Source organism: Perissodus microlepis, chromosome 8, assembly GCF_051167445.1.
Source record: "Perissodus microlepis isolate ML-2025 ecotype Zambia chromosome 8, ASM5116744v1, whole genome shotgun sequence".
Taxonomy (NCBI): domain Eukaryota; kingdom Metazoa; phylum Chordata; class Actinopteri; order Cichliformes; family Cichlidae; genus Perissodus; species Perissodus microlepis.
The window spans coordinates 25,461,121-25,488,521 of record NC_140468.1 but is presented as its reverse complement, the minus strand read 5'-3'; the positions used below and the strand labels follow the sequence as shown (position 1 = coordinate 25,488,521).

Below are 27,401 nucleotides of genomic sequence, written 5' to 3'. Positions count from 1 at the left end.
GTCAGAGGAAACTGATTACCACAGGAATATGGTGGCTGTACTGAAGCATGATATGAGTATCATTGATGTATATATGTTATTCTTTTGAGTGATACAAGTAAAGAACAGTATCTCACATATATTTTGTTTTAAGTTATTTTTAGGAAAGTAAAAGCCTTGGTATGTAGCATGCTACCTGTACATAATGATGTATATTTATGTCAAAACACAGCAGAAACTATAATGAATAAATATGTAACATTAATTATATCTAACATATATATAATTGGAAGTATCAGGAAAAACAAAATCATGTGCTGTATATGACTTATCCCCCTCTAAACCACAGAATGTGCAGCTAAAATCACACACGACCTTCCTAACTTACAAAGAGTTAGAATAACACTGAATTTAAAGTCGTCCAACAGTGGACACAGATATATGAGGCAGGACAAGCCAATGCCATCGTGAAAGATATCCAGCCACAAAAAAAAGACAAACATAGGCTTTCTGAGAATTTATACTGTTTTATTTTGACAATGCGGTCTGGGTTCTTATGCAGAGTGGCAGCACAGAGAGTTCTGTTCATGTTACTCCCACTAGAGCTGGAGAAGCCTGAGACTCTGCGCTCGCCCAGGCTGCCCAACCAGACACTGCTCATGTCCAACACCAACACTCACATATCTGACAAGCAGCTGCCAGTGACTCAGACACACAGATAACTCGAGACTATATCAGATTTTCATTATACCAACTCTAGAACCAAGTCACTTTATGAAACACAGCACATTTCCTGTTTACACTGCTGTTTTAGGTCTTATTCATTAATCCAGAGATTGAAATTACAGTTGACTGTGATTACAGAGTAGTAATGTAATGTGAGGACATGGTTACTAGGCAAAAGCATAACAGGAAAGCCCTCTGGTTACATGTCTTTGGCTGTGTTGGCTTTCTCAGTGCCAAATGCAACCAATAGTTGTATAGTGTCTCAAGCTCAAAATATTGCCACATTGAGGCCGGATGCCTGGTATTTAACTGACAGCCATCCTTTTAACATCATCAGGGTAAGATGAGTGATAACACCAGAGGGAAGGGGAGGCCACGGGTTCAACTGCTGGATGTTTTTGCACAGATTATTTAAATGCTAACACTCCTGAGAAACTGCACTTTTTCATAGCTGTGCTTTGAGCAAATTTGATTTAATATTTGACTACGGGAATGTCAGTCTTTACAATAACCACTGTCTTGTGCTTGCAAATTGGCAACCATCCCATTTATCCGGGCTCGTTATTGCTACTAGTTTTAAATGATCGCGTGATTTCCTGATGCTGCGTTTTTTTGTCCTCCTAACCTAAAAGCAGACATCTTTTGCATATAAGGTAAATGTGTCTGGTGCAAAGTAAAGGAGAAAATATAAAAACTTCATCAAGAAATATCTTCCAACTACAAAAGTAATGTGTCTCTAGTATTATTTCGCAGGCTTTCCAGTTCCAACTCCTGTCAAAATTTATCACTCCTGACTAATTTGTTCTTCCATTCATTTGCTCTCTCCCTCTTGCCCTTGAAGTCAATCTTCTATTCCCTAGCTTCTCTTTACCCTACTCACTCCTCTTCTTTACACTGCTCATTCATCTCTCCCTGCCAGTCTTTTGTCCCACAGTTTGCCTCAGGCCTCAGAAACTCCAAAGTCTATCCAGGCTGAAAGTTTTTCCACATGCAGAATTGGGGCATCTGGATAGTGCTGCAGGAAGGCACATTTATTTCCCATTAGCAGTAACTGGGTGGTAAACAGTGGCATTTTCTGTTTATATCCATTTGTACCAAAGTTGGTCTGAATATCAGAAAAAGGAAAACTCTGCTTATCATGCAGTGGCAACCCTCAAATTCCTCATTTAGTTTTACCATCTGTTCTTTAGTATTGCCTTTTTGTTCTGTAGCCACACTAACAGGTCAGGAATGGAAAAGTTAGTCAATTTAATTTAAACTCAGATATCATATTAACTATGGATGTGCTAGTACTATGCTTGCTCTGCAGAAACCTCCTGAAAATTTTAAGCCAAGGCAGAGTTTAAAAAGTTGCAGTTCCACAAATGGACACTTGGTTTTAGATCCAAAAGTGACTCAGTCGCCATATACTTCCATGTTAAAATACCTAACTTTAAAATATGAAATAACACGTTTAGAGGCTAGTAGGAAGTTTTTGGCTTTTACTATATGTATAGTTTGCCCCTTCATAACAAATGTGCATTCTGTCATAACTCATTCTGTCATTTATCTATATACTGGAATTCTTTTAATGTACACTATAAGCCGGAGTTTATTGTAGGGTTTTTACCTTACAATATAAAGCACCATAAGGCAACTACTGTTGTAAATTGAATTGAATAGTATTCATTTGAGTTGATTTAGGGCTACTTTGACTGACAAGTATTCTGTCAAAAGAATCTGTAGCTGATTGGTGTCTGCTGGCCTCACTCCAAATAACTAACTTCAAGAAAAAAAACTGATAAGGAGATAGGCCACCACATACGACAGGAATAGTTCCATAAACTAGTTGAAATCATATAACAAAGCTGGTCATTCAGACCAACTTTGTACTAATTTGTAATTTGTGACCTTTCTCTCTATTGACCCAAACCACGCCTGTAAAATGCCACCACAGCATAACAAAGGTGCTGGGTGTCTGTACTGTAGGGGTTAAAAGATTTGAGTTTTTCTTTTTAATTTGTCAGCTGTCTTTCCACAAAACCAGCTGTTGAAAAGGAAAGCAAAATGATTTTTTTCACAGGCTGGATTGAATCGCTTTAGTTTAATATTGGAAAGCCAGACCAACAAAGTGGAAAACTTTCATCTTTTTGGTTGTTGAGGTTGACAGTCTAATAGTATATGACCCTTTATTAACAGTAAGCCAACAGAATGTCAATCTGCCAGAACAGTGTTGACCTAACAGGGCAGATATGCATCAGGGTTGATTCATAAGGAGGATTTTATTGTACCCCAGATAACAGATGTGTCCCTTAGCAAACAACTTGGGTAATGAAGTCTGGGACAAAACTCCCTTGGAAAACTGGAAGTCTTCCTTAGCATTAAACAACTCTGACAAGGGGTCACATTTTTCACTGCAGTCAAATCTGGAGGTCTCCGAGACATGAACTCTGCTGGCTGATCTGTCTCCTCTGCAGATTCACGTCATTATTTGTGGCTGGCTAATCTAAGCAGTGAAGAAAAGACACAGTGGGAGCCAGCGCACACCTGGTGATTTCAATAAAAAAGTTGTGTTTTACTCTAAAAGGGTAATAAAAAAAGGGGGGGGGGGGATTATAGTCCTAACACTTTGTCTCTGCTGAAGTAACTTTATAAAATTTGGAAGAATGCTGATTATAAAGGAAAATCTTTTCCTCCGAATTAAACCCACTTTAAAGACTTACTTGTTATATCAATAAAGAAAGGAAGATCAGCTGCAAGTCATCAAACAAAGTGACTATGCAGAAGAAATCTTCTGAAGGTCACTGTAATTAGAGGCACACAAGGACAATGATCGCTGGTAAAATACAGTGACAAAGGCCACGGTCCAGCTCCTTGAAAGCGTTTATGATGTATTCCATCAAAGCCATATGAAAAGTCTGCTAAGGCACTCAGCACCAATAATGACCAGATCCCATGGGCAACCCTGGAGCATTTTCAACAAACACTGGCAGCAGCACTCTCACACTAAATCCTCTGCCTGAAGGATGGATTTCTTTCTCACAACTAATAAGTTATCTTGAAGCACCTAAATCTCTCTAAATAATGCCCTAACTCAATACAACATAGAAAGCAGTTATTTGAACTTTTTAAGCTTTCACGTTTTTCTTCCTGAGAATATACCCAGTATGATTAACATCAGGATTTGTGTTCAGTAAAAAGGAGCTTCTAGTTCAACTTCTAAATAATGTTTTATGGAAAAGCCGCACAAGTATAAGAAGTCGATACTGTTGCACTTGTCAGGGTTAGGTTCAAATCTTCCCCTTTATATTGAATTGTCACCTATTAACCAAATAGAGATGTTATAGGAGAAGAAGCTGTCAGGCCAAATTTAGAGTTGATTTGAACAGTAACATCTTCTAATTGTGTAACATAGCTAAAATCCAACCTAACCTACTTCTAACCCCATCGCCAAGGGGTTCACTGGTGGAAGTTAACTTTGATGTAACTACCAAAAATCTTAAACAACAGAAACCTTTGCTTCATGAAGACTGTCTGAAGCCTTACACACAGGCTTCCTAGACATGCAGAGCACCAAAACAGGTAACGCAAACTAAGTCAACCCTCTTGTTGATTTGGAGACTAGGAGGGGATGGTGGCCAAAAGCCCAGAGCTCATAGACAGGTGAAGGTTTCTGTCATGTTTGTTTAGCATAGAACTCTGGGCAGTATCACAACCAGAATGGCAAGACCACCAACAAGAAGAAGAGACTGTCCCACATTTACACTCCAGTTTATATCTCAAACAGCCTGGTCCTGCAAAAGCAGTACTTGATTAGTACCTAATAGTACTCTGAAGTTGTCATAGGGGGTTACTCCTAACCTATGTTTTCAAGAAAGTCTAAATGGATTTTTATTTTAATGTGAACATTTTTTGATGTAGATTAGTTAAAATGATTACTTTCTTTGTTTCCCTAACTGCTTAGACTTAAGCCTATTATTAGAGTAAGGGTTAGGATTGGGGTTGGAGTCATCACCAGACTTAATCCTCAGTGGGTAAAAGCTGAGTTCACACGTGTCACTTCAGGTATTTGCAGGTTAAGAAAAAAGAAACGATATCATTCATTTGTAATTTTGCTTTTGTGCTAATGCTAGAGTTTATCGTGCTTCTTTAATGGACTGACAAGAAAATGGTTGTTCTATTTCTCCTATGAAGCTATAAAGAAGGGGATGTGCCACTCAAACACTCCTCCTTGGAATAAACCAGTAATACTGTGAGTCTGAAGCCAAGGAACAGTATGGTGCCCCACAGCACTGACAGCAGTCTGGGTACAAAAACAAATAAAAACAAGATACTTCGTGCTTCTTCACTACATAAAATAATCAGTTGGAAAATAGTCAGCACAGCAAGAAAAGGAAAATCCAGATTTAATACGACTGCCACAGTGACTCCATCCCTCTCTCTCTTTCTGTCTCTCCCTCAGCAAAGGTATCATTATCCACTTAATTTCATACACTAGGGGCTGGTATAATGACCACGTTCAAAATCCCTTATCGAGCAGAAATTCAAGCTTAATCACAAATTATGTGAGTTCCAAAGTATCAAGTTAGTGAAACAAAAGAATATCTTATTTAAAGGGGAAAGGGAAAGAATAAAGTTGAGGCATAGAGGGAAAAGCAGCAGAGACTTACAGCTCGGTATTTAGTGGCCACCTCATTCTTTTCCTTGTTAAGCTCGGTGTTCTGCTCCTCTAGTTCACGGACCTTGGAAAGGAGCCGGTCACTCTGCTCTATGGCTCTCCTGAGCTCCTCTCTCTCCCTCATCCCTGCTTCCTCTGTATGAACGGGCTGCAAAAACAGGGACCTGACCCGTAACACCACTCACACACATCTGCAAATACACGCATGCATACAGAAGGCTTGGTATTTCAGCTAGGCTGTCTGGCGCTCTCACTGAGTCTCTCTCACTTTTGTTCACTGCTGTCTGGCCTTCCCCACTCCCCAACTCCTCCAAATCCACATCTGACACACACACACAAGCCCACACGTCAGGGAGTTGTGCCCTGTAAAAGACATCCAAGAATCCACCAGTATGAGCCCACATTTTCTCCCCTTTTACCTAACTGGCCTCCTGCTGGTTTGCACTGCAACAATAAAAACTAACAACTGTGCTGCTGGAAGTAAGTAAGAAATCAAGCAAGAGGTCAGCTCTCTATTATAAGACTGGTAACTCTGGATCTCCTGCTGGTGGGGGTTTTATAATAGAAGGTCTTCTCAAAATCCAGGCCACGTTTTTGATTAATGTACACCACAATTCAAGATGTCCTCAGGATTTGAATCAGTGTATGCCAAAGACTAAAGCCGAGCTGGAGGAGTCTAAAACAAAAGCTGAAGCCAGCAACTTATCTAGTCACTGATAGAGTTGCAGTGAAATAAGAAAGTTGACTAGTTTTTCACCATAAAATCCCAGCTAGCCTACACTGTATGGCCACAAATAAGCTACATAACCATGTACCCGGCCCATGAATATCAGTTTTTGTGCCGATATTAATGCTAGGAAAGAATTCGAACTCAGCAGTTAGCAGCAGAGCACCAAGGCGCCTTATCATAAGCAACCCCACTCCATAGCTTCAAATGTTCTTCTGCAGTTGCTGCAGTTACTAAACCCTTCTGCTTTACAACCTGGTCTTTAATTCTGACCTCATTAGCTGTTTCCAGGTCCAAACTCTGCTTCAGGTCCCAAAGTCAAAGGAACACTGCAGCATCACTGAGAGTTAAAAACTGTCTAAATCCTTTTGTCTTTAATAAAATGATCAGTGTGGCTGCTCTACCAGGTGTAACATTGAAGTCTAACATCCATGAAAACAGAATTTATTAAATTTAACAGAGTTAGAAGTTAGTAGGAAGTTAGCTCGCTAGTTTCCATCTAAAGATGATACACCATCTTTCGACATAAATGAAGACAGGAAACTAAACAGCAGTGATATTTGTAAGGTTACTGAAGTTGGGCTAGCTGGTATATAATGATGTGGTGGCTAGCTACACAGCTATGGTTAGCATAACAGAAACACAGAGGCTGGAGGATGAATGCTAACTTTTTTCCACTTGAGTGGAAAGTTAAAAGTTAACGATGGTTAGGGGACAAATGCAATCACATGGCAGGAAAAAGATTTTTAAACTGACCAAACGTCAGTCAGGAGAACAACTGAGATAATCCATCCACATGCTCAACCCTGCTGCTTAACACACAAATGCATTTTCCTTACAAATGTGGCACTATTTAGGGGAAATAAACAGGTTTCCATCTGAGTTATTATAGTTTTTAATGTCTAATTATTTTTTTATATTTATTTTTATTTTACCGTTTCTTTTAATTCAGTTTAATTTTAGTTAGTGTCCAGAGTGGGTTTGCTCACTTTGCTCACTCACTTTTTATTTTTTTGTCAAAGGTCTGCTTATAATAACCAGTACCCTTGCTTTCCAATGGTGTGAGAGTTATTTCCAAGAAGCATGGACAAATAATCAACCAAACACACATTTTCTTACTTTTGTGTTTTGTTTAGATAACCATTAGGATGTTGCTTTCTGCTGTAGCAAATGTGACCTTGAAATAGAAGCATGGAATTTCTGAACCCTCTGATTATGAACAATAGTATTTGTCTATACTGCAAATAGAAATGTGAGTTGTTCTGCACTGAATTCTTAGACAGGGTATTTTAACACAATAAAGACCCGCATTAAATGTATTGCAGGAAATGGTTTCAATTTCACACAAAATGCACTATCCAAAGCAACAGACCGGCTGTCTGCTGCATGCATTTAAACTTTCTGCCAGAATATATATATTTTCTTTTATTTTCTCTGCTCACCTAACAAGATTCTGCAAGTAATTCTGGAATAACTTATAAAAGAAACAAGAAGTGGATCTGGAATAAAACAATGTCATTATCCATTGAAGAAGGTGTTAAAAAGCATATGCTGTGTTACTGTACAGAAAGGCAGGCTCGCACGCACGCACACACACACACACACACACACATGCACAAAAACCTGTTGCTGCTTGAGTGCTGGTATCTGAAAAAGAGCTGTCTTTAGTTGGGCTGTCAGAGATGTGACAGCCAGTTCACTGCTCATGCCTGACAAACTGTACAGGTCGTCAGAAGGGAAAGTAGTAAGGGCATTATCATCTTTCTTAAAGTGTGCGCCGATAATTACCATGTTGTCCAAACACGGTTTAGCACATGTGTATCACCTGACATACCTGAACTTCCTTTTGCCTGTAGTCAGATTAAACACACAATACCTTCACCTGTCAGTGCGGGACTTAATGTCTCACTTAGCTTCAATCTGCACGCCGATGCCAGAAAAAGAAGAGGAAGACAAATGTGACACATCAATGGTTCACCTTTAGCATGATCACAGGGATTAACCCCTTATGCCAGCACCACTGTTGATATTGCACAAATAAAGTACTCTCTTTATTGCAGCGCATTCCCGCTTTGTGTGAAGGCCGGGGATTACACTTGAGCAAAGGTTTCATGTTTTGACTTGAAGCTCTGAGGTGTTTCTGCACCTCGTCTCAGAAAAAAAACTTTCCAAGTGTCCATCTGATTCGCAGTGCAGTAAAATTTGTATGCACTCCCTGAATATACTTTGAAGTCAACCGAGGACTATGAATATGAAAAGGGGACTTATTCTGTTGTTCTATTCTTAATCCATTTCCACTTTTATATTGATTCACAGTTCAAAAATAATCCTTATTTAACTTATTCCTTGTCTTCTGAAACAAACCCCCTCCCTGACTAAACCTTCTTTTGAGTGGCTGCTACTTTTAAACAGAAGATTGCAGGTGGGCGGGGCTACTGTTCTTATTACCATCATTAACATCCAAGAAAAAAATGTCTGCGTGTCTGCATACAGGGATTGCTTGCATACGTGTGCTGACCTCTAGTTGTGTAACTATGTTTAATATTTGTAATAATATAATGTGTAGCAGAAAATAAGGACAGCCATAATAGTTACTCTTTAGTAGTTACCACCAATAGTTACCATGCCTGTGTGTTATCCCAGTTAATATTCACATTACTCAAGTAGTCAACAGCCAAACTATTTCAGGAAAAAAGTCATAAAATCATTATGCAAACTCTGGATCATGCATTGAAGCTTTGAAAGCTGCTTAGTTAATGCTCAGTTTTAATTGAATACCTTTGCACAGGCAGGTGCTAAATGCAAAGAAAAATCCTGTCACTTATTGAAGCATAAAGAGTCAAAGACTAACAGAGTGTGAGCTTGGACAGAAGGATGCAAGTGATAGTCAGTTTACTTTCAAGCCTTTGGAAAAAAAGAACAAATTCTAAATTGTCTAAAGTCGGCATTTGAAGATCATTTTGATCTTTTTTAATATTAAAACCTCAGCAAAGATGTCCGTCACTTTTAATGTTTTAGTCTAATCATTCATCACTAATATCCATAAAAAAAGAAATTAATATCTTTTATATTTGCATATGTAGGTGCAAAACAAAACTTCAGGAATAAAGTTATAGTCTTCAAAATGTGCCTGAGCAAAAGTCATTGCTGGGAGGTTCTTAGTAGCAATGCGTTAAAACTAGTAATACAGTCCCTAGTGAGATCATAATTAAGAACCAGTTAACTTGTAAGCATAGCAAACTGCAATGCCTCTAACAACCACTAAATAGCTAGCTCTTAATATGTTTTTTGTTTTACTATAGTGAGCCTTAATGACTAATTTCAGGCTGTTCAATGAATGTGCAAATTAAATCATTCTTCTGTTAATAAAATGTAAAGGTTTGTGAGATAATGGCGCATTATTTAGTAGAAAAAATCATTAAAGTTAGTTTTTCTAGTAAGCTAAAGGTAATAGCACAGTGTGTAAATGGGAAAGATCCTAACAGACAGTGAGGAAGTTTTACTCAGAGCGACTTTGATGAATGCACTTTATTCTTTCTTTCATCTGCAGTGCTACTGACCACTGCAGTATACAGGTAAGACTGTGACTGTAGACCCAGAGCTTAAGCAAAAAACTTGACAAAACCTGTAGCTCTAAAGCTCAGTGATACTTAATGCACATCTACTGTGTTTGGGTGCTTCTTATCCAGGTGTGTGTCGTCCTTGAATTGTTAGCTTATTGCTGCAAACAGAGCATTTCTGTACAGTAAAAAATCCTCAGCATCCAAATTGCTCCCAGATAAATGGACCACAGAGCGAAGCCTGGCCTCTGGCTGAACTCTGGATCCAGGTCGCGGAGGGAGGTACAGCAAGCCTTTGGTCAGCGAAGCACCTCATAGCTCACTTACACTCATGTGGTCAACTGACTGCAGGTCAGGTCCAATAATACCAGCTTATAAATTATATCAGTGATATGACTGTCATCATGTAGTTACACTGAAGAGCTGCTCTTTTCTTTGTGAGTTATTGTCCTGATAAGGTTGATTTGAAATACCTTACATTATTGGACCGCATAACAGTTGGATGAATTATAGACAACACTGACTGTAGTTACCTTGAAGTGTGTAGACCTAAACATAACATTATCTGAGGATCAGTGGGATTCCTTTCAATTTAGGAGGAAACACACAAAGAAACAAAGTATCCCGTCTGAGCCGCATGACCCACATGCACCATCATCAAAGAAGAAAACCACCAAGCTTTTTGTGTCTTTGCTGACAGACCCAGCTGCTACATGTGAAACTACTGAGAGAGACAGGAACCAGCCAGCTGAAAGAGCCACCATGGTCTAGGTCACAGAGTTGTATATCATCCGTGATGGGCAAGTTACAATGGTAATCAGTTACTCTGCAGTAGCCATCATCAAAAGTACAGCCTTACATTACTTCATATCATTTGACTATCTTTTAATATCCACACACGCCATAGATAGTATACATTAATATAAAGCTGCACAACATGACAGCTCCCCAAAAGAGGTCAAAAATCTTGTGATGCTCCCCTGCTGGCAGGCTGCAGTACATGCCCCCGCTGTCACATTTAATACTTTGTTTTACTTGGCTGATAGTGACCTACACCTGTTTTCATGTGATCAGGCAGGGGATCAATAGGGTCCACGGCCCTCTTAGGGACACTCCCAATAGGGCTTAAAAATCTGGGACTCTCCACCAACTGAGAGGTGAAACATCTTCAAGAAGCTTAAAGAAGTCCAGATGCTTTTCTTTCTCAGCTCCATAGACTACCATGATCTTCACAGACACTTTGTTTTACTGTTTTTCATTATTGATATCATTTAATATTAGTAATTAATTCCATAAAGAATGATGTCAGTGAGTTTAAGGGGAACTCTGGAGTTGCTACCTGGCTCCAGTTCAGTAGTTTGGAGTTGTATTGATCTCCTCATAAAACTCTTTGCTTTAACTCTTCAAATCTTCCAATGTTTTCTAAGTGGTTGTAATTGATCCTTCAGCAGTACCTTAAGTCAGTGAGCAAGCAAATGAAACTCACTGTTTTAGTCTCCTCAGGCTTTCTGATGCTTGTCTGTGTTTGCATTCCACTGAAATGTATGTGTGAGCTTGTGAGAAGAAGAGGAAAAACTACACATTTAGCTACTCACAGCTTAAACTTTAAGAATGATACTAATCCTGAAACATGGAAAATCTTAAAGTAAATTTAAAAAAACTTGAAAAGCACATACACTATGTTTCACAAATGATCCTATACACTCTGATGCCCCCTGCTGAATGAAGGACCCTCTTTTCTAGAGGTGTGGGCCTGGAACAAGGAAGAGCCCTGCATCATGGTGGAAGCACAGTGCCAGAAAGAAAACTAACCGGGAGAGATTAAATAACACAAAGTCTGCAAAAAATGAATAAGCAAAGATTAAGTGAAGAAGGAAAACATGTAGTGCCAGAGAAAAAGAGGCATTTTTCTTACATGTGCCAGGGGTCTGTTGTGGAGAGCAATGGTGGGTCTATACTGGTGGAAGTCAGTCTGGATCACACACACTCTCTTTTCCATCCTCACAGCTCACAGACGCACATGCTGTCTTCACCCAAGCAGGTTCTGGGTAGATAGTGAAGAATGTGTGTGTGCTCTCTTGAAGCTGTGTGAGTGTGTGTGAGAGTGTGCTATGCATGCTACCTGACCCTGAGGGAGGGAGGGAGGGAGGGAGTGAAGGAGGGAGGGAGGGAGGGAGATGACGAGCAAACAAAAAACAAGCTTGAACACCCCCACGCCGCTCTAAACCCTGATTCCACACATGCACACATTTCTCCTCTTTGCCCAAAGCTACGCCACCTTCTGACAAAGGCATAACAAAAGAAGACAGACTGGCAGCTTTTACCGCAACAATGTAGCACACACATATTACAGAGCGGCTCATTTGCAACCAAACCGTGCTGTGCATGTGACATTATTATTTTCTGTTTTTAAAATAACAAATACTGAATTTTAATGGTGAAAAAAACCCATTTACATTAAATTAAAGTTGTAACAATACCATGAAAAAGCAGCGTCACATTGTAAGGAATGCATGTACAATGCTTTTTATATTTTTTGGATTATTGCAAGAAAAAAGTTAAAAGTAAAAGTTTCTGGTACTCACACAAGTAATTCACAAACTTCAGGCTATGACTGAATTTACACTAGCATTTCATATTCTCATTTATCTGCTAGTTGGAAGTCTCTAGGTCGTGCAATAGCTTCATAATTCATGCATATATTTTATTATTACTTATTTATTAATTAAACTACTTTAATAACTTAATAAATACCCCCTGGGTATTTTTTTTATGTGTGTCATCTGCTGGATAAAGATCTGTTGCACCTACTGGCTGGAGGCAGGAGGAAATCATGCACAAAATGATATGTTTACCTTGCAACACAGGCAAAATGACAGCAGTGGGTAATTTATCTTGTTTCATCTTGTGGGCATGAAAAGAACAGGTCCCCGAAGTTTTTAATCAAGCTGGCAGGGAAACTTGGGATTTTTTAGAGGCTTATTGTCTATTGTTTGGCTTATGGCTTGACTCACAGTCAAGTGGATGTCAGCATGCATGCAAAGCTCAAGAAATTGATCTTGTGCTCATAAAAAATATACTTTATGTCCCAGTGAATTTATTTTTTATCTTTATAAAGAGTAAAAAGTCACGTTTCTGTTTGTTTTTACATTTATAATAGTGGAAATACTAATATATTCTGACTGAATCCAACAACAATGTGTAATGACAAGCCTGAAGACAATGATCATTAACTCTTGAGCTCTGCTAAGCTAAAGATTTTAGCAACTTCCAGCTTGTTTGGTTTATATGGTGCTCAACTTTGTCTAACTCATGCTTCCAACCTTACCTGCTCTGAATGATTGGTTCTGAATGTGTTTATTTAGTGAATAGTACAGTATTTTCCCCTGAGGGTGGCTGGCTACCCTTAGAGATAGGGTGAAGAGTTCAGTCATTCCAGGGGGGCTCAGAGTAGAGCCGCTATTCCTCCACATCAAAAAGAGTCAGGTTAGGTGTTCAGGCCATATCCTACCATAAAGAGGCTATCAGGGTAGACCCAGAGCACACTGGTGAGATTATATCTCTTGGGTGTCCAGGGAATGCCTCGGTGTTGACTCACTGTTCAGTTCTTCCAACCAGCATTTGATTGACGCATACGTCATCCAAGTTCAGCAATATGGCGTTGGCATTTTGGAGAAAAGCATGGGAACATGTTTGCGGTGGGTGGAAATCCCTCTCTGTTTATTTCTGTCTTAAGTCAGTCTCTATTGCATATGCAGACAGGGACATTTGTGGGACCATAAATTACCCTTTAGATGACAACTTGTAGGTTTGCTGCTTCTCAAATGAGGCAAATGGCTGCCTGTGTCCGAGATTAAAAAAATAGAAATTTTAAAGATGACAATGTGGGCATTATATTGTCTAGTTATTAATTCTTCATTTATCCAAATTTCATTTCCAAGAGAGATCTGGCATCAAGGCAGTAAACGTCAAAACAGATATAGCATTTAACAAGATCATACATTACCGTGACAAGGAAGAAAGACTTTTCTATGTGCAGGATGATGCAAGATGACTCAAGCAACAACTCATTGTTTTTCTGCAACTATCGTGCTAACTAGCTAGCTACCACAAATATTTGATGAGCACAAACTATTTTTTAACCAATTTTATAGAAAAGGGAGTAGGAAATACTCCTTTTACATGTTTTAATTCATGTCCCATTTTGACAAACCGTGGTTTTCCAATGTCAAAATGTGATAAACATCTTTGAGGTATAGCTAGGTGTACAAGATTCCTAGTCTCCTAGTGGTAAGGAAAGAGATTGGTGCAAGTAAACAATTAGTATGTGGTTGAGTTAGAAATGTTTAGTGTTTTGCTGAATGGTGTTTCAGAAGCGTTTCTTTTACAACAGTTTGCTACACATTTATCACATTCACTGAAATCTAAATTGTTAAATATCACTTATCAAATAAAACTAACCTTCTACTGACTGTTGTCCCGAATTCGAAAATGTGGCACAAAAACAAACCAATGGAGGCCCAGTAGAGTGCAATCAGATGAAGAGTTTATTAAGAACACACGCGTGGGAAGAAGCACACAGCATCACATCAGCGGACTTCTTCGCCCAAAATACGCAGACAATGGCTTTTTATAATGTCAGGGTTATCGCCCCTTCATGCGTTATAAGAACATTATTTGCATCTTGAGAACATTATGTGCATCGTTCACAGACAATGATCAATTTTAGAGCTAAAGGCAGACACAGAAATTCCTCTTTCTAGCATCTTTTCCAAATATGGCGATGACTTCAGGCCCTGAAGGCCCCCGTGGACTTGTCCTCCTCTCTGACACATCTTCTGTCACCTGTTACTAAGCAAACTCAAATTCAACAGGTTGCAACAAGAAGCTGAATACATTCAGGCCTTCGCTCAGGCCTGTTTCTAGATTGTATGTATTATATGTGTTTTGTAGGCGTGTATGCAGTATTAACCTTCTGCAGCTCCAAGTCACTTACACAATAGATCGTCTGGACATCGTGCCGAACGAGGCTTATGACCTTTCCTTAATTGACTGAACTTCAACTCTTTAATAAGCACAAAATGCAATGTGTGTGTACAATTATTATGGTTGCACCTGTAATAAAAGGTTAATGTGAGGCCGGCAGGTTTTAATGAACATCTTAATGCAGTATCAATGCTATAGATTATATTATTAATGATGCAGGATATATTGTAGCAATAAAATAATTTCCTTAATCCCACAGTGTTTGCAGGAATCCGCCTTGGATTTACATAACTTCACTACATAATGAGGAAGTGAAACAGCCTGTTGTAAGGGCGGCTGTAGCTCAGGAAGTTGGGCAGGTTATCTATTGGAAGGTTGGTGGTTTGATCCTTGGCGGCTCCGGTCTGCATGCCAAATATCATTGGGCAAGAGACGCATACATGTGAACGGCAGATCGAGTTCAGCAGAAAAAAGTGATTGTGTGAACGAGGCAAGTTGTATAAAGTGCCTTAAAGTCTCACAGGTAGAGTAGATAAGAGCCACATAAGCACCAGGCCATTTGCTATTACCTAAGCGTTCTGATCCAAAGCTTTTAGCAGAGCACTTGTTTGTGTTGTGCTGTGTTGTTGAGCTAATCTGTGGCAGAGATTAAAGAGTATAAATAAGAGCTGTTTCAGAAAGATGTAGTAAGATGCACAGCCAAACAAGTGAAAGTCTACTACCTGAACATCACAGCACCAAAAAATATGTTAAATCCATGCTAACATACTGTGAGCTTTGCACATTTATAGTATCTTTATTTACATTTGCAAAGATAATTAGGGGATGTAATCCGACTCATCTGCCTTACTTTGGGCTAAGTTCATAAATAAATAAGGCACACAGTTGCTTGTGTTTAAACAGAAAAGCAAAGAGGGCCTTAAAATGTAGCAAAAAATACTTTTCCATGAAACAGGAGGATAATCACTAGCTTTACCTGTTAATTGCAGTAATCCAGCTGCACTCTATGACATGTAATTATAGTTTGATTTGTTCTGTATCTACCCACTTGCTATAAAAGAAGCAGGTTCTTATTCCAGGCTTTTTGACAGATCTCAGATCAGCGAGTGCTTACTGGAATCAAGAAAAGAGGTGAAGTACAAAAGGCTGAGTCTGATCTGGAATCAGAGTAAAGAGGTGGCACTTCTGCTCTTAAAGTCTTGCTCTGGCTTGTTTATAGCAGGTCATCTGCCTGTGCATGACACATGTTTATGGAATTTTATTAATTAAAGGTTTGAGTCGGCTGCTGAATCTTGACACAAAGATTACAACTCTGGCAGGGAAACAAGAAGAGGCCCCTTGTTTTAAACTGTGTATGTTCGTCCAGAGACACTTCACACATTTTGTGGTCTCAGTTCACAAAGACAATAAAGGGATCAGACTAGAAACCATTAAAGTGGGACACTGGATTTAATCTGTGTGGGTAAATGTGTGTTGCATATGGAAACAGATTTAGTGCACAAAATCACAGGAACCACAGGATACAGCTAGCCTGGCTCCATTCAAAGCTTTCTACATTAAGTAATAGTGATAGTCAATTTACAAAGGATTGTTACTATTGGTGTCGATGGGTACAATCACCGTGTAGTATTAGCATTTTGGTCCCCAACATATAACGTAAGTAAGTAAAGTAAAATTTTATTTGCATAGCACCTTTCAAGACAAAAATCACAAAGTGCTTCACAGAAAAACTAAAACATAAAAGCAGAAATCAACCAAAAGCAAGTTTAAAAAGATGGATTTTTAGCTGTTTTTTAAATGAAACCACTGAGTCCACAGATCTCAGGCTTAAAGGAAGGGAGCTCCAGAGTCTGGGGGCTACAGTTACAAACGCTCTATCGCCTTTCGTTTTCAGCCTTGTATGTTGGACGACCAGCAAGCCCTGATCACATGACCTCAGGGACCTGCTGGGGATGTACTGATGTAAAAGATCTCTGATATAGGTGTCCATGCAGAGCCCTGAATGTCAAAGTCAAAATCTTGAAGTGGATTCTGAATTTTATGGGGAGCCGGTGCAACTGGATCAGCAGATGTAACGTGGGAGGATTTAGAAGATTTGGTCAGAAGCTTTGCGGCAGCGTTCTGAACAACTTGCAAATGATCCACAGAGGCTTTACTTAAACAAGTGAACAAAGAATTGCAATAATCCAAACGAGATGAAACAAATGCATGGATGAGCATTTCTAGTTCTGAGCGTGAAACAATGGGACTCAGCTTAGCAATATTTTTTAAATAATAAAAACAGGAGCGAACCAATAAATTTGAGTGTCCAAAGTCAGAGCTGAGTCAAAAGTTACAGCAAGGTTCCTGATAGAAGGTTGTTAGCATATCTGAATAGAGGGTTGAGTGTTAAAAGGTCAAACTACTTTGTACACCCACCGTTGTCACTTCTGTTTTTTAATATGAAAACCTGAGACGAGGTGTTTATGTTACGATGTTCTTCGTGAGACAAAGCTGGTTTAATGTGATCATAGCTCAGCAGATGATGCAACAGATCAGAGGAAATTAATTCTGTACTGTCCTTTAGTCACTTTACAGCTTAGACCTCTCTCTGCTTTGAAGGCCAGCGATCCCCAACCTTTTTTGCGCCACGGTTCTTGTCCGACAATATTTTCATGGACCGGCCTTTAAGGTGCCACGGATAAATACAACAAGACAAAACCAGTGCCGGTACCAAAAAAAAAAGAAAATGTATTCATAACTAGTGCTGTCAGTGTTAATCTCGTTAAAATGACGTTAACGCCATAACCGCATTAACGTGGCAAATCTCCGTTAGCGAGTTAGCGCACAGTGACGGCGTCAACGCGTTAGCGTGGTTAGCTTGTTAACGCATTAGCGCCGTGCATGCACGGGTCAATCCAACTTCTTTTTCTCAGAATTCTGGGGAAAAAAATTAATTGTGGCCCTAATCCTCTTCCGTATCCGTAGATTTTAGTCTACGGCCTGTCAAATTTTAAAAATATTTATGGTTAATGAGTTTCAAAATGTATAGTAAAACTTAATACGGGTTCATATTTATAACATTAACTTTCTTTGCTCCCTTTTTGCTTCTCTTGACTGACATTCCTTTTCCTGTTTTTTGGGGAAAAAAGGACAAACCAGAGCACACACAACATTCACCCTAATATTTCCTCCTGCAAGGCCTGAACTACCAGACTGCTTTCTTTTGCAACTATGCTTCCAGAAATGTCAGAAAGCCCACACAGAAGATTTAATTTACATCCTGGCTTATCTGGACCCTATACACATTCAGTAAATTTCTTATAACTGTACATATTTCTGTTTCAAATTGTTTTAGAGTCCAGCATTTTTGTAAACAGGATAAATTTTCTTAAAGAAATGCCTGATACAGTAGTGCTGAATGTCACCTATACTTTTACTACTTCTTTCAAGGCTACAAACCAGCCTGTGAACCTGCAGCAGCCTTTCCCAAACATTCGGCACAGTTCTTTATACATCAGGATGTGGACATGTTCAGTTTCTGCAACAGGAGGAAGTAGTTCTTGCTCAGTCCTTTCCTTCACATTCACATTGTTCCACATTCTTGGATTTTTAAGCAATATAAAAATAAAAAGCATCAGCTTTAAAAGGTCATTCAGGAGTCTGACCTATTACTCTCCCCAATAACATTCTCAAAGTCACCAAAATGTGGTGTCCTATTGAATCCTGACATCCTGGAGGCACAAATTAAAAAAGACTGAGCAAATGAAATCAAAGAAACAGTGTATGGTTTCAATTTCTGCTGGTAGTTTGACTGATGACTTTAAATTTATGACTTACTCATGGAACATGCCTCAGAGACATAATAGCAACTATCTAAAGTTTGGAGATCAGACAAGCTGACGGCACCTCAGTCCTCTGATCCTCAGGGATCAGATGGGATCTAAAAAGGACAAGACACTCAGGTTTGAACAAACAGTCATCTTTTTCACACCAGCAAAAAGTCGTCCTTGTTAATATTTTAGCTGCCTGAAGCTACGATTCACAAACCAAATCTGAAAGCTCTCTGCATCCAAATATGAAGCATTAACATTACACAGCAACATATAGCATTTATATATAGCATATATGCATATATGCAACATATAGCATATATGCATTTTTAATGGTTTCCATGCCTTTGATCTGAGACAACTTAAAAGTTCACAAACGTTACTTGAAACCAGTGACTTGGTGTGACTTTTGCAGGTATGTAAATAAAGACAATCCAGGTTTTATGACAATAATGCTGTTTGAGATGAAAAGAGCGCCCACTTTCATTTTGGTAAGTTTTGTGGGAGCAGAAAATATGAGCTCATATCACCCCCCAACCTTTTGTGGTAAACTTATTACCCCGGTGCAAATGTGCCAGAGCCTCTAAGAAATGTGCAGCTCTTTACTGACATCAAGTGGTTAAAATGACAGACACGTGTATCTTCTTATAAATATTCGAATTTAAATATTCAGTACTTGGTCAAGTCTCCTTTAGCAGGAATTACTGCGTCGTTGTGGTTCGTTATGGTGAGCTGCCATCGGCTCTTTCTGCATTTTTTTGTTTGGGGCCTTTTCGTCTTCCTCGTGACAATACTCCATATATATGGAGATGGGGTTGAGGTCAGGTGAGGCAGTTGGCCAGTTCCAAACAGTATTAATGTGGTCAGCGAACCATTTGGTCCTGCAGTAGTTTTAGCATTGCAGCCAGATACTGAATCCAGCTGAACAAAAGAAATCAGCATCACACAGATGCACACATGAAGAGCTCTCAAAGCTCCTGCTAAGCTGCTGTGTTGACTTTGGACTTCACAAAACACAGAAGATCAACCACTGCCAACAGCTACAGATGACTTTACAGACTGTGGAAACAGATTTCCAACATCTTGAATTCTGTACCTCTTGACTCAAACCCTTCATCTGAAAATAAAATCCAAGCTCTACTCATCTGAAAAAGTTAGGTCTAACACACCGAGCTGAGAGGGAGGATTTTATTCCACTAGATGTCACTGTTGGACTGAGATCTTATTAGGATGTTCACAACTCATTTTCATATACATGCCAAATGACATATCAGACTTCTGGTAATTTTTAACCATTTGTTAATACTAGCATGAAACACACAGGATGCTTCTGATTGGTCAGGTCTGCTTCACCTGTATTACTTTAGAATTTGGTTCATTAAATTTCTCCGTCCTCTGGAGGGAGGTCAGACCTCCTCTTGTGTAAACCATGTCTAACGAGGCCCAAAACCACCAGTGAGAACCAATTTTTATTTATTTAATTGAATTCAGTCTACATTATGTTTGACAGTTTATTTTATAACCACATTTTTCAGGCTTCTGTTCTTTCCTTTACGGCAAATTTTCCTCAAAATGATGAGATCATAAATAGGATTCTGTTTACAAGAATATACATGGCAGTATCTATGAAATCTTTGCTGTGCAAAAGGAACAACGTCTAAAAGACTTTCAAACTACGTGTGACTAGAGTGAAGTCGGTCCGTAAACAATTAGCCTAAAATAAGTAGAAAGGAATGGCACTTTAGGGCTTCTAAACCAAACACTGCTTCACTACTCTCCTCGATACACAACCACGTTCTTGTCGGTTTCATGAATCTTGATCTCATAGAGCAGGCCGGGCGGGAGAACCTTCACCATGTTGTCCCAGATGTAAACAGCCACGTTCTCTGTTGTGCTAAGTGGGCAGATGAAAAAGAAGTTTCAGTGAGGAAAAAAAAAATTAATCTGTAATAAGACTGGTGACAATAGCCTGAAAGGGTACACACCTGACAACAGTAGTAAAATATGGAACATCCTTATCCAGGTTTTTATGGTCCAGTGGAATCATGATTACTTCCTGCAGGGGAAGCGCTGTTTTTAATTTAAAATGTTTTAATATACTGTACACCAACTGGGCAGTTAGTTACTAACTTCAGAGTTTGTTCCATACATAGCTAATGTATGTCATCCTAAATGTTCTGTGTAAAACTAACAAATGCCAATTTTAGTCTGCATGTTGTAGAAGTAGTGCACAAACCAACTTAACATAATAAAAACTGTCTATAAACCTGTTAATATTTACAACAGTTAAAACCTCAGAAAACTATACAATAATAATTTTAATTAGCACATAAGTAATTGAGTTATTTACTATCAAATTGGTAATAAAAACTGAAAAATTAAATTAATCTTCGCATCCAAAACAGCTTTTATCAAGCTTAACAGTCCAAAACAAGTCGTTTTTGAGTAACATTTAGCCAGTTTTTAAATTCCATTAAGAATTAAAAAGAGAAAAAAAAAAAAAACAAAGGAAAAGAAAAAATGTTACCTCGATACATTTCTTCAAGTCAGTCAGATTCATGACCATGCCAGTTTTAGCATCAATCTGAAAACATATACAGAAAATACACTTGTTCCTGAAACAGGTTTTCCTATTTATTACTAGGGTGACATGGATTCCTCACAAAAATGTTCCAGATACCTTTCCACGCACGGTTACCTCCACTGTGGAGAGAAACGAGAGCAATGAATGAAGAGCATTACATTCATAATATAGTTCGTTAAATTAGGGGAAGGAGTGTGACAAACCTTTGTAGTTGTGTCCGTGACCGTTGGGATTGTTGCACTTTCCGTACACTTCTTTATTCTCCTCATCACTCAGGTGAATGCTGAATGAGATGTGAAGGAATAGTCAGGAAAGCCTTTTGGCCAAGACAGTCAAAAGCTCTTTAATGTGCATTTCTAACAGTCATGTAGTATAAAGAGATGACAAAAAGCCAATTAAAGTACGCTAAGCTCAAGTATTTTGATTTTTAACAGTGTAACTGTCAGTCAAAGGAGCTTGCAAAGAAAAGCGTCTGGACTTCTTTAAGTTTACTTGAAGACGTTTCACCTCTCATCCGAGAAGCTTCTTCAGTTCTAAGGTCAAATGGTGGAGAGTCCCAGATATAAACCTAGTGGGAGTATCCCCCCACAGAGGGACAAAAGGACCCCCTGATGATCTTCTAATCGCCTGAGCCAAGGTGTGAAACACCCGAAACACCCGAAACTCTGGCTGATTGGGACCCACACCCAGTTTCACACCTTGGCTCAGGCGATTAGAGGATCATCAGGGGGTCCTTTTGTCCCTCTGTGGGGGGATACTCCCACTAGGTTTATATCTGGGACTCTCCACCATTTGACCTTAGAACTGAAGAAGCTTCTCGGATGAGAGGTGAAACGTCTTCAAGTAAACTTAAAGAAGTCCAGACGCTTTTCTTTGCAAGCTCCTTTGACTACGATGACCTGGATGACTGAGAACCTTCACAGACAGTGTAACTGTCACATTTTGTAGACGTATACTAGGTAACGTGTTATTGCTTAACAACAACAACAAAATTGTACACCAAACAATATAGTAAAAGATGTTTATTGGCACAGCATAAACTGTTGATTTAGATCTAATTAAGTCGTCTCCAATTAATCTTTGGATAGGCTCGTTTTCGACAGCGCCGACTGCACGTAAATGCAGCATGAGTGGATATTCCGCGAATCTTTCTCTGAGTTTAAGCAGAATGCCGCAAACACCAAAAGCTTTAATCCGCTAAAGAGCAAGACCACATCACACTTATTCAGTATCCTAATCATCGCGCTTCACTTCTCCACGATCCTCCATCCACGACACACGGGATTTTACTCGCTCTTGTAAAAACACACTTCAGTACACGTCAAACGCAAACCCTGTGCCACCAGGTGAAAACTACTTTCATTCGGCGCACTTCTGTGTGAGTGCTTTAAGAAGGTGTTTGAAATAAACCCGCTTTCGGGACGACTCTCTATCAGCCTGCTTCCTCCCTAACGGAGGAGGGATGGAGGCGATGTACCTGTGAAGACGGTGACAAGCGCTGAAGCTCTCGATTCTGCTTATGTATCCGATGCGCTCCGCTGTGCTACTCTGCGCAGATGACCCTGCCATGATGTCACCGCACAAACACAAAGGGGATGGCTTATATCAGCTGATAAACCGGAAGGAGAAGGTATAAAACCGTGACTCAAGCTGTAAGGTCATTGGCGCAAATCAGGGGCGTTATTATAAGTCACATGATCTACATAAGCAACAAAAGCCCTCAGGTGAAATTTGGAAGACCATGAATACATAAATACTCATCAATATAACACATTTTAATGCTGTAGATGCACATAAATAGATGCCTACACGTGAGGGTCTTATCAGCAGGTAGTATACCAGGTGTCCAACTTATATGCACGACACTGCATTTTTATCCATAGTCTTCTTATCCTGCTTACACATTGTGATTGATTTACAAAAGTCAATATACGTGAGTCACTGGGAACAAAAAAGAGTGGTGCTGATCTATGGGTGCATCCTTTCGGATACGTCAATATTATTAATAGAGCAGCAGCTGCAATAAGTTATTATATTATCAACAGTTATTTGAATAGAAAAAGTGCAATGGACATCATGAAAACATGAAACCTAATGTTATATAACACTTTACAACACAAACAAGACTCTTTCCCCCACATTTAGTTGCTGGTATCCAGTCATCCTGCCAATAGCAGTATAGCACTGTCAGCAAAGTCAATAAAGCCACAAGCTTAAACACAAATAAACCCTATTTCACAGAATCATCCCCCATGTTGATGTCTGGTGCCAGCAATGACTAATAGGATGCAGTCAGCATTACCTGAGATACACAGGAATAAGAGGAAGAAGATGTCTGGGAGTTATTTAAAAAACAATGATCATCTGACAACCAAGCATGCACAGAATACAGTGTATGAATTACGAAAGGCAGGCTTAGAAAATAACTCAAAGACAAGAGCATAAAGTCATCCATCCGTCCTGTTCTCCCCTCGGGTGAACACAGTGAGACAAACAAGCATTCACACTCTCACATGCACCAGTTAATATACTATGCATGTCTTTGAACTCTGGAAGCAAACTAGAGCACTAAGAGGAAAGTCACAAAGGCACAGAGAGAAAGAATCAATTCAAAAGCTAACCTACATGTTCTTCTTCTAAACTATGGAAGGAAATGCTGAGAAATATTTGGTCTCTGTTGTTATTAATTAAGAACTTTGTCTTACAACAATTTTAGAGTGGTCTTGCAGTTTCTCCTGGCTGTGTCATTTAGTTTAATTGTGAAACAACATCCCCCTGAGAAAACTTCTAAATGCTTCATTTGTTTGCTTCATTTCGACTGATTTAATAGGGAAAGCTGTTTTAATCACATACTGCAGTGTAATGCTGTGTTTGGTTTCCTTCTGGAGTAGGATTACGTTACCACAGTGTCATTAGTGTGTGTAGCTGCTTCCGCTTTATAAGTCCTGCATGACTCTGTGATGTGAGTGCCACACTGAAGCCCTGTGATTCCTTCTTTGCATTGCGGTGATCTTAAAACCATGATTATGTATATATGTGTGGGTTCCTCAACCAGATTGCCTTAAAGCTGTGTGATTAATTCCAGCATCTAATCTCAGTGTAGTGAGCGTGCTCTGCTTCAACTAATCCACAATGGTTAATGAGACACTGTTTACTGCTTACTCTGTCTAATCCAGGAAATAGATAATCAACAGAAACAGGAAGTACAATAATCCTGACCTCTGAAATATTACTGTAAAAGCTGTAATATTTTATTCTGATGGAGACTTTACAGTGGATTTTAAAATCATGAGTTTCAGAACCATCATTTCTGCTTTATATGTTTTAAAGTGAGCAGCACCCTGTGGTGGCCTCCTATCTGACCCCCTCAAAATCAGCCAGATTTTTTTTACACCATTACTTTAGTATATTTAATAGGCATTTAAAGTACACAACCCCCCTTGTGTACTTCAAGCGCCTATAATTCAGAACATTGGTATGTATGGTAAATGTGGTAAAGAGTTGTTTTCAATAAATATAACGTATATATTTAATAGTTACCCCTGAGTTATCATTAAACTGGCAAACCTTCACAAGACGAAAAAAATGAACATGATGTAAAGCTTGTGAAAAGGGACAACGCCGGCCTCTCTCTCCGATTCTGTTTGTCTTGGTAGAAATCACGCAGAGATGTTTCCATGTTTTACACAATCCTTTTATGACCCATTTTCCTTACAGATGCATCTGGAGATCAGCACACGGCAGTCCTAGGCAGTCCTATTCTAAAGGCTGATCTAAAGAATTCCACACAGCAGTTGCAGTTATAACCTCTGGTCTCCTCCTCCTACAGTAAACACCCCCACAATGAAAATACACTGGTTCAGTGGCCAGGGTGCTGACCCCCATCTCCTTTTAAGGTAGTGTCTGCACCTCACCCTCAGTAACTCTTGCTTCCTGCCCTGGGGGTGGGGGTTGATTGTCCTTCTGCCCTGTACCCCAGTTCTTTGTTCCCATTCCAGGCCTATTTTCTATTTTGTATACCCATTAACCGCCATTTTGCAATATTAAAAGCAATCCCAAACTATATTCTCTTTAACTCTGATGTATATTAAGGAATCTATTCTTAACAAGCTGAAATTGTCTATAAAGATGTCTCAAGCCTGCTCCGGAAGACAGGTAGGTCTGTGGAAAGGTGTTGTTGCATTTTAATTTGTGTGCATATAACAATCTGATTTTGTGCTTGTAGCTTAGCGTGCAGTTCTTCTTCTTTGATGCTTAACAGCAGCTAACATCCACCTGTAGGATTCTCCAGTCATTTAACGCCACTAACCAGTCATTCTGTTTGCTAATGAGCATCAGAGGGTAAAAGCTCTATCTTAGCTGCCTGGGTGGATGCTAGACTGAGAGTGTGTTTAGCATGTCATCAGAAAGACAAGAGGGAGAAAGTTGGCACTTAAGTGGTTGAAGCCTCTGTTGCTATGATTCCTGGTGCACCAGGGTGTGTATAACCATTTAACTTCATTAAAAATAGCAATGTGACTCTTGTATTTTCTGAGGCAGATGTTGATCTTTACTTTGCTAGGTTTGAGCGTAAAGCTACTAAACTGCTACTAATGTTGCAGTTAGCAAGTAAGGCTCAGGGGGCTTGCTTTCCCCTGTTTCCCAAGGTCTAATTTACAAAAACTTGAAGAGTGCCATTTTACAAGCACATGAACCTGTACCAGAAGCCTAGAGAGAGCATTTCCAGGGTATCCAAAACCATCTAGTCAAACCTACACAGACTTTACCAGAGGGAAGGGAATTTCTTTCGTTGGGGGCATTATGCATCCAGGGCTATTGATTTAGCCATGGTGCAAGACTTGTGCACTGAACTGTGCCCAAATGTACTGGGGTGTATTTAGATGAACAAACTGTCAGTCATTGGTGTCAGACTAATGGTCTGTGGACTTGCAGGTTGACAAAATCTGCAAGATTCCTTTTCCCACTTTGCTATGCCCAGTTCATGACGACTTTTCCGGCTTTAACTATTTTGGGTAACCTGTATGTATGTCATGGCTCTTGCTGGGCCTTCTCTGTTGTTTTATGTTTTTTTGTTGTTGCTTTTTATGTTCTCAGCCCACATGAACACTTGTGAATGAACAGAAAGCTATTTCTGCAGACATGTTTGTAATGCTAGTTTATGGAATGATAAACCACTGATGAAAATGGTTGCACCATGGAGGGCGATGCTACAGGCAAAGTGAAGGTGTGTCAAGATTTATAGGAAAGTAGGTGTAAATCAGGTGTAGCACCGTCATTCTTTATGATTAAAATCTGATGGAAATTATAGCTGGAAGGAACGATCTGAAACCACTTAAACGTAGATGGTGCTGAACTGATGCTGAGTGCTGGCTGTTTTATAACTGTTGGAGCAGAACTGTATGAAATTTGGTGCAAATTGGATTTTGTGCTGAGGGCGATGTAATTAACAGCTAGAACTACTAAAAGAAATGCCACTTATGTTGGCTGTCAGCAACATTTATTGGTGGCAAGAGGCCTAAATCTGGGCTCAGACTGAATGGATACACATAAGAGTGAAAAAAGGCACATAAAAGAAAGGAAGGGAGAAATATAATAGACAAGAGCCAAAATAACTAGCTTCTATTCTTCCATCTTTATGGTTAAAACTAGGCGTTGGTCAAGTAATGGTAGTAGTGCAAGTAACAGTGTTGGAAAAGGGTAATTCTGACAGAAGGCTGGGAATTTTCGTTCTCACAATGAGTGGCCACAGACACTAATGCCAAGTTACATGTTGCTGTACATACACTGACAAAGTATTTGCTGCCTTCCTGCTTTCCCTCTTTTTTTGCATGCTGGTCACACTTAAATGTTTCAGATCATTAAACAAATTTGAATATTAGACAAAGATAACACAAGTAAACACAATATGCAGTTCCTAAATGAAGGTATTTATTATTTAGGGGGAAAAATCCAAACCTTTGTTACATATACAGTAGGTATTCAAACACACTGATTGACCTATTCTCTGGGTTTGTGTCTGGGAATGTGTGTTTTATCAGTGCCTTACCACATCAGAGCACAAAAGCCAAGACCAGGTCAGTTCTGACTTATTTGAGGAACGTCACACAGGAACAAGTGTCAGCTGTGAGTTTGTAGCTTATATGAATTAAGTGACTTGTGAATGCAGCACACCGTGAATACTCCCGTCATATAATCATTTTTGTCAATTTTAACTTCTTTGTTGTTGTTTTGAATCCTTCTATGGTTACTTTGCTTTGATGTCATATTATGTAGTTGCTTTCAGTCACCACTTCATTCCAATCTAAATAAAGTTCAAGTATAAGAACACCAAGTGTGGTCCTGTGTGTGATCCAAGCTACTACCGCTCCTC

At 39.3% G+C, this 27,401-nt stretch overlaps 2 protein-coding genes across 3 annotated transcripts in view; both read right to left on the bottom strand.

Annotated features, from left to right (window-relative positions):
* The window catches only part of LOC146382096 (myosin heavy chain, skeletal muscle), a 47,193-nt gene extending 35,479 nt beyond the window's left edge, over positions 1-11,714 (bottom strand). The window contains exon 1 of one of the 2 annotated variants that reach the window (XM_084938391.1): positions 11,565-11,714. In XM_084938391.1, coding sequence (XP_084794517.1) covers positions 11,565-11,648 — 84 coding nt within the window. In that variant the 5' untranslated portion in view covers positions 11,649-11,714. Of the gene's footprint in view, positions 1-5,354; positions 5,754-11,564 lie in introns of those variants that run through there. The other variant, XM_084938390.1, reaches the window with a different exon arrangement.
* An 8,189-nt stretch (positions 11,715-19,903) lies between these two features.
* pts (6-pyruvoyltetrahydropterin synthase) lies at positions 19,904-22,655 on the bottom strand. Its single transcript, XM_084938389.1, has 6 exons — positions 22,509-22,655; positions 21,235-21,314; positions 21,128-21,150; positions 20,975-21,031; positions 20,433-20,503; positions 19,904-20,341 (listed from the first exon to the last, which is right to left on the bottom strand). The coding sequence occupies exons 1-6, from the start codon at positions 22,598-22,600 to the stop codon at positions 20,218-20,220; spliced, it is 447 nt and encodes a 148-aa protein (XP_084794515.1). The 5' UTR covers positions 22,601-22,655; the 3' UTR covers positions 19,904-20,217.
* Between the last annotated feature and the right edge of the window lie 4,746 nt (positions 22,656-27,401).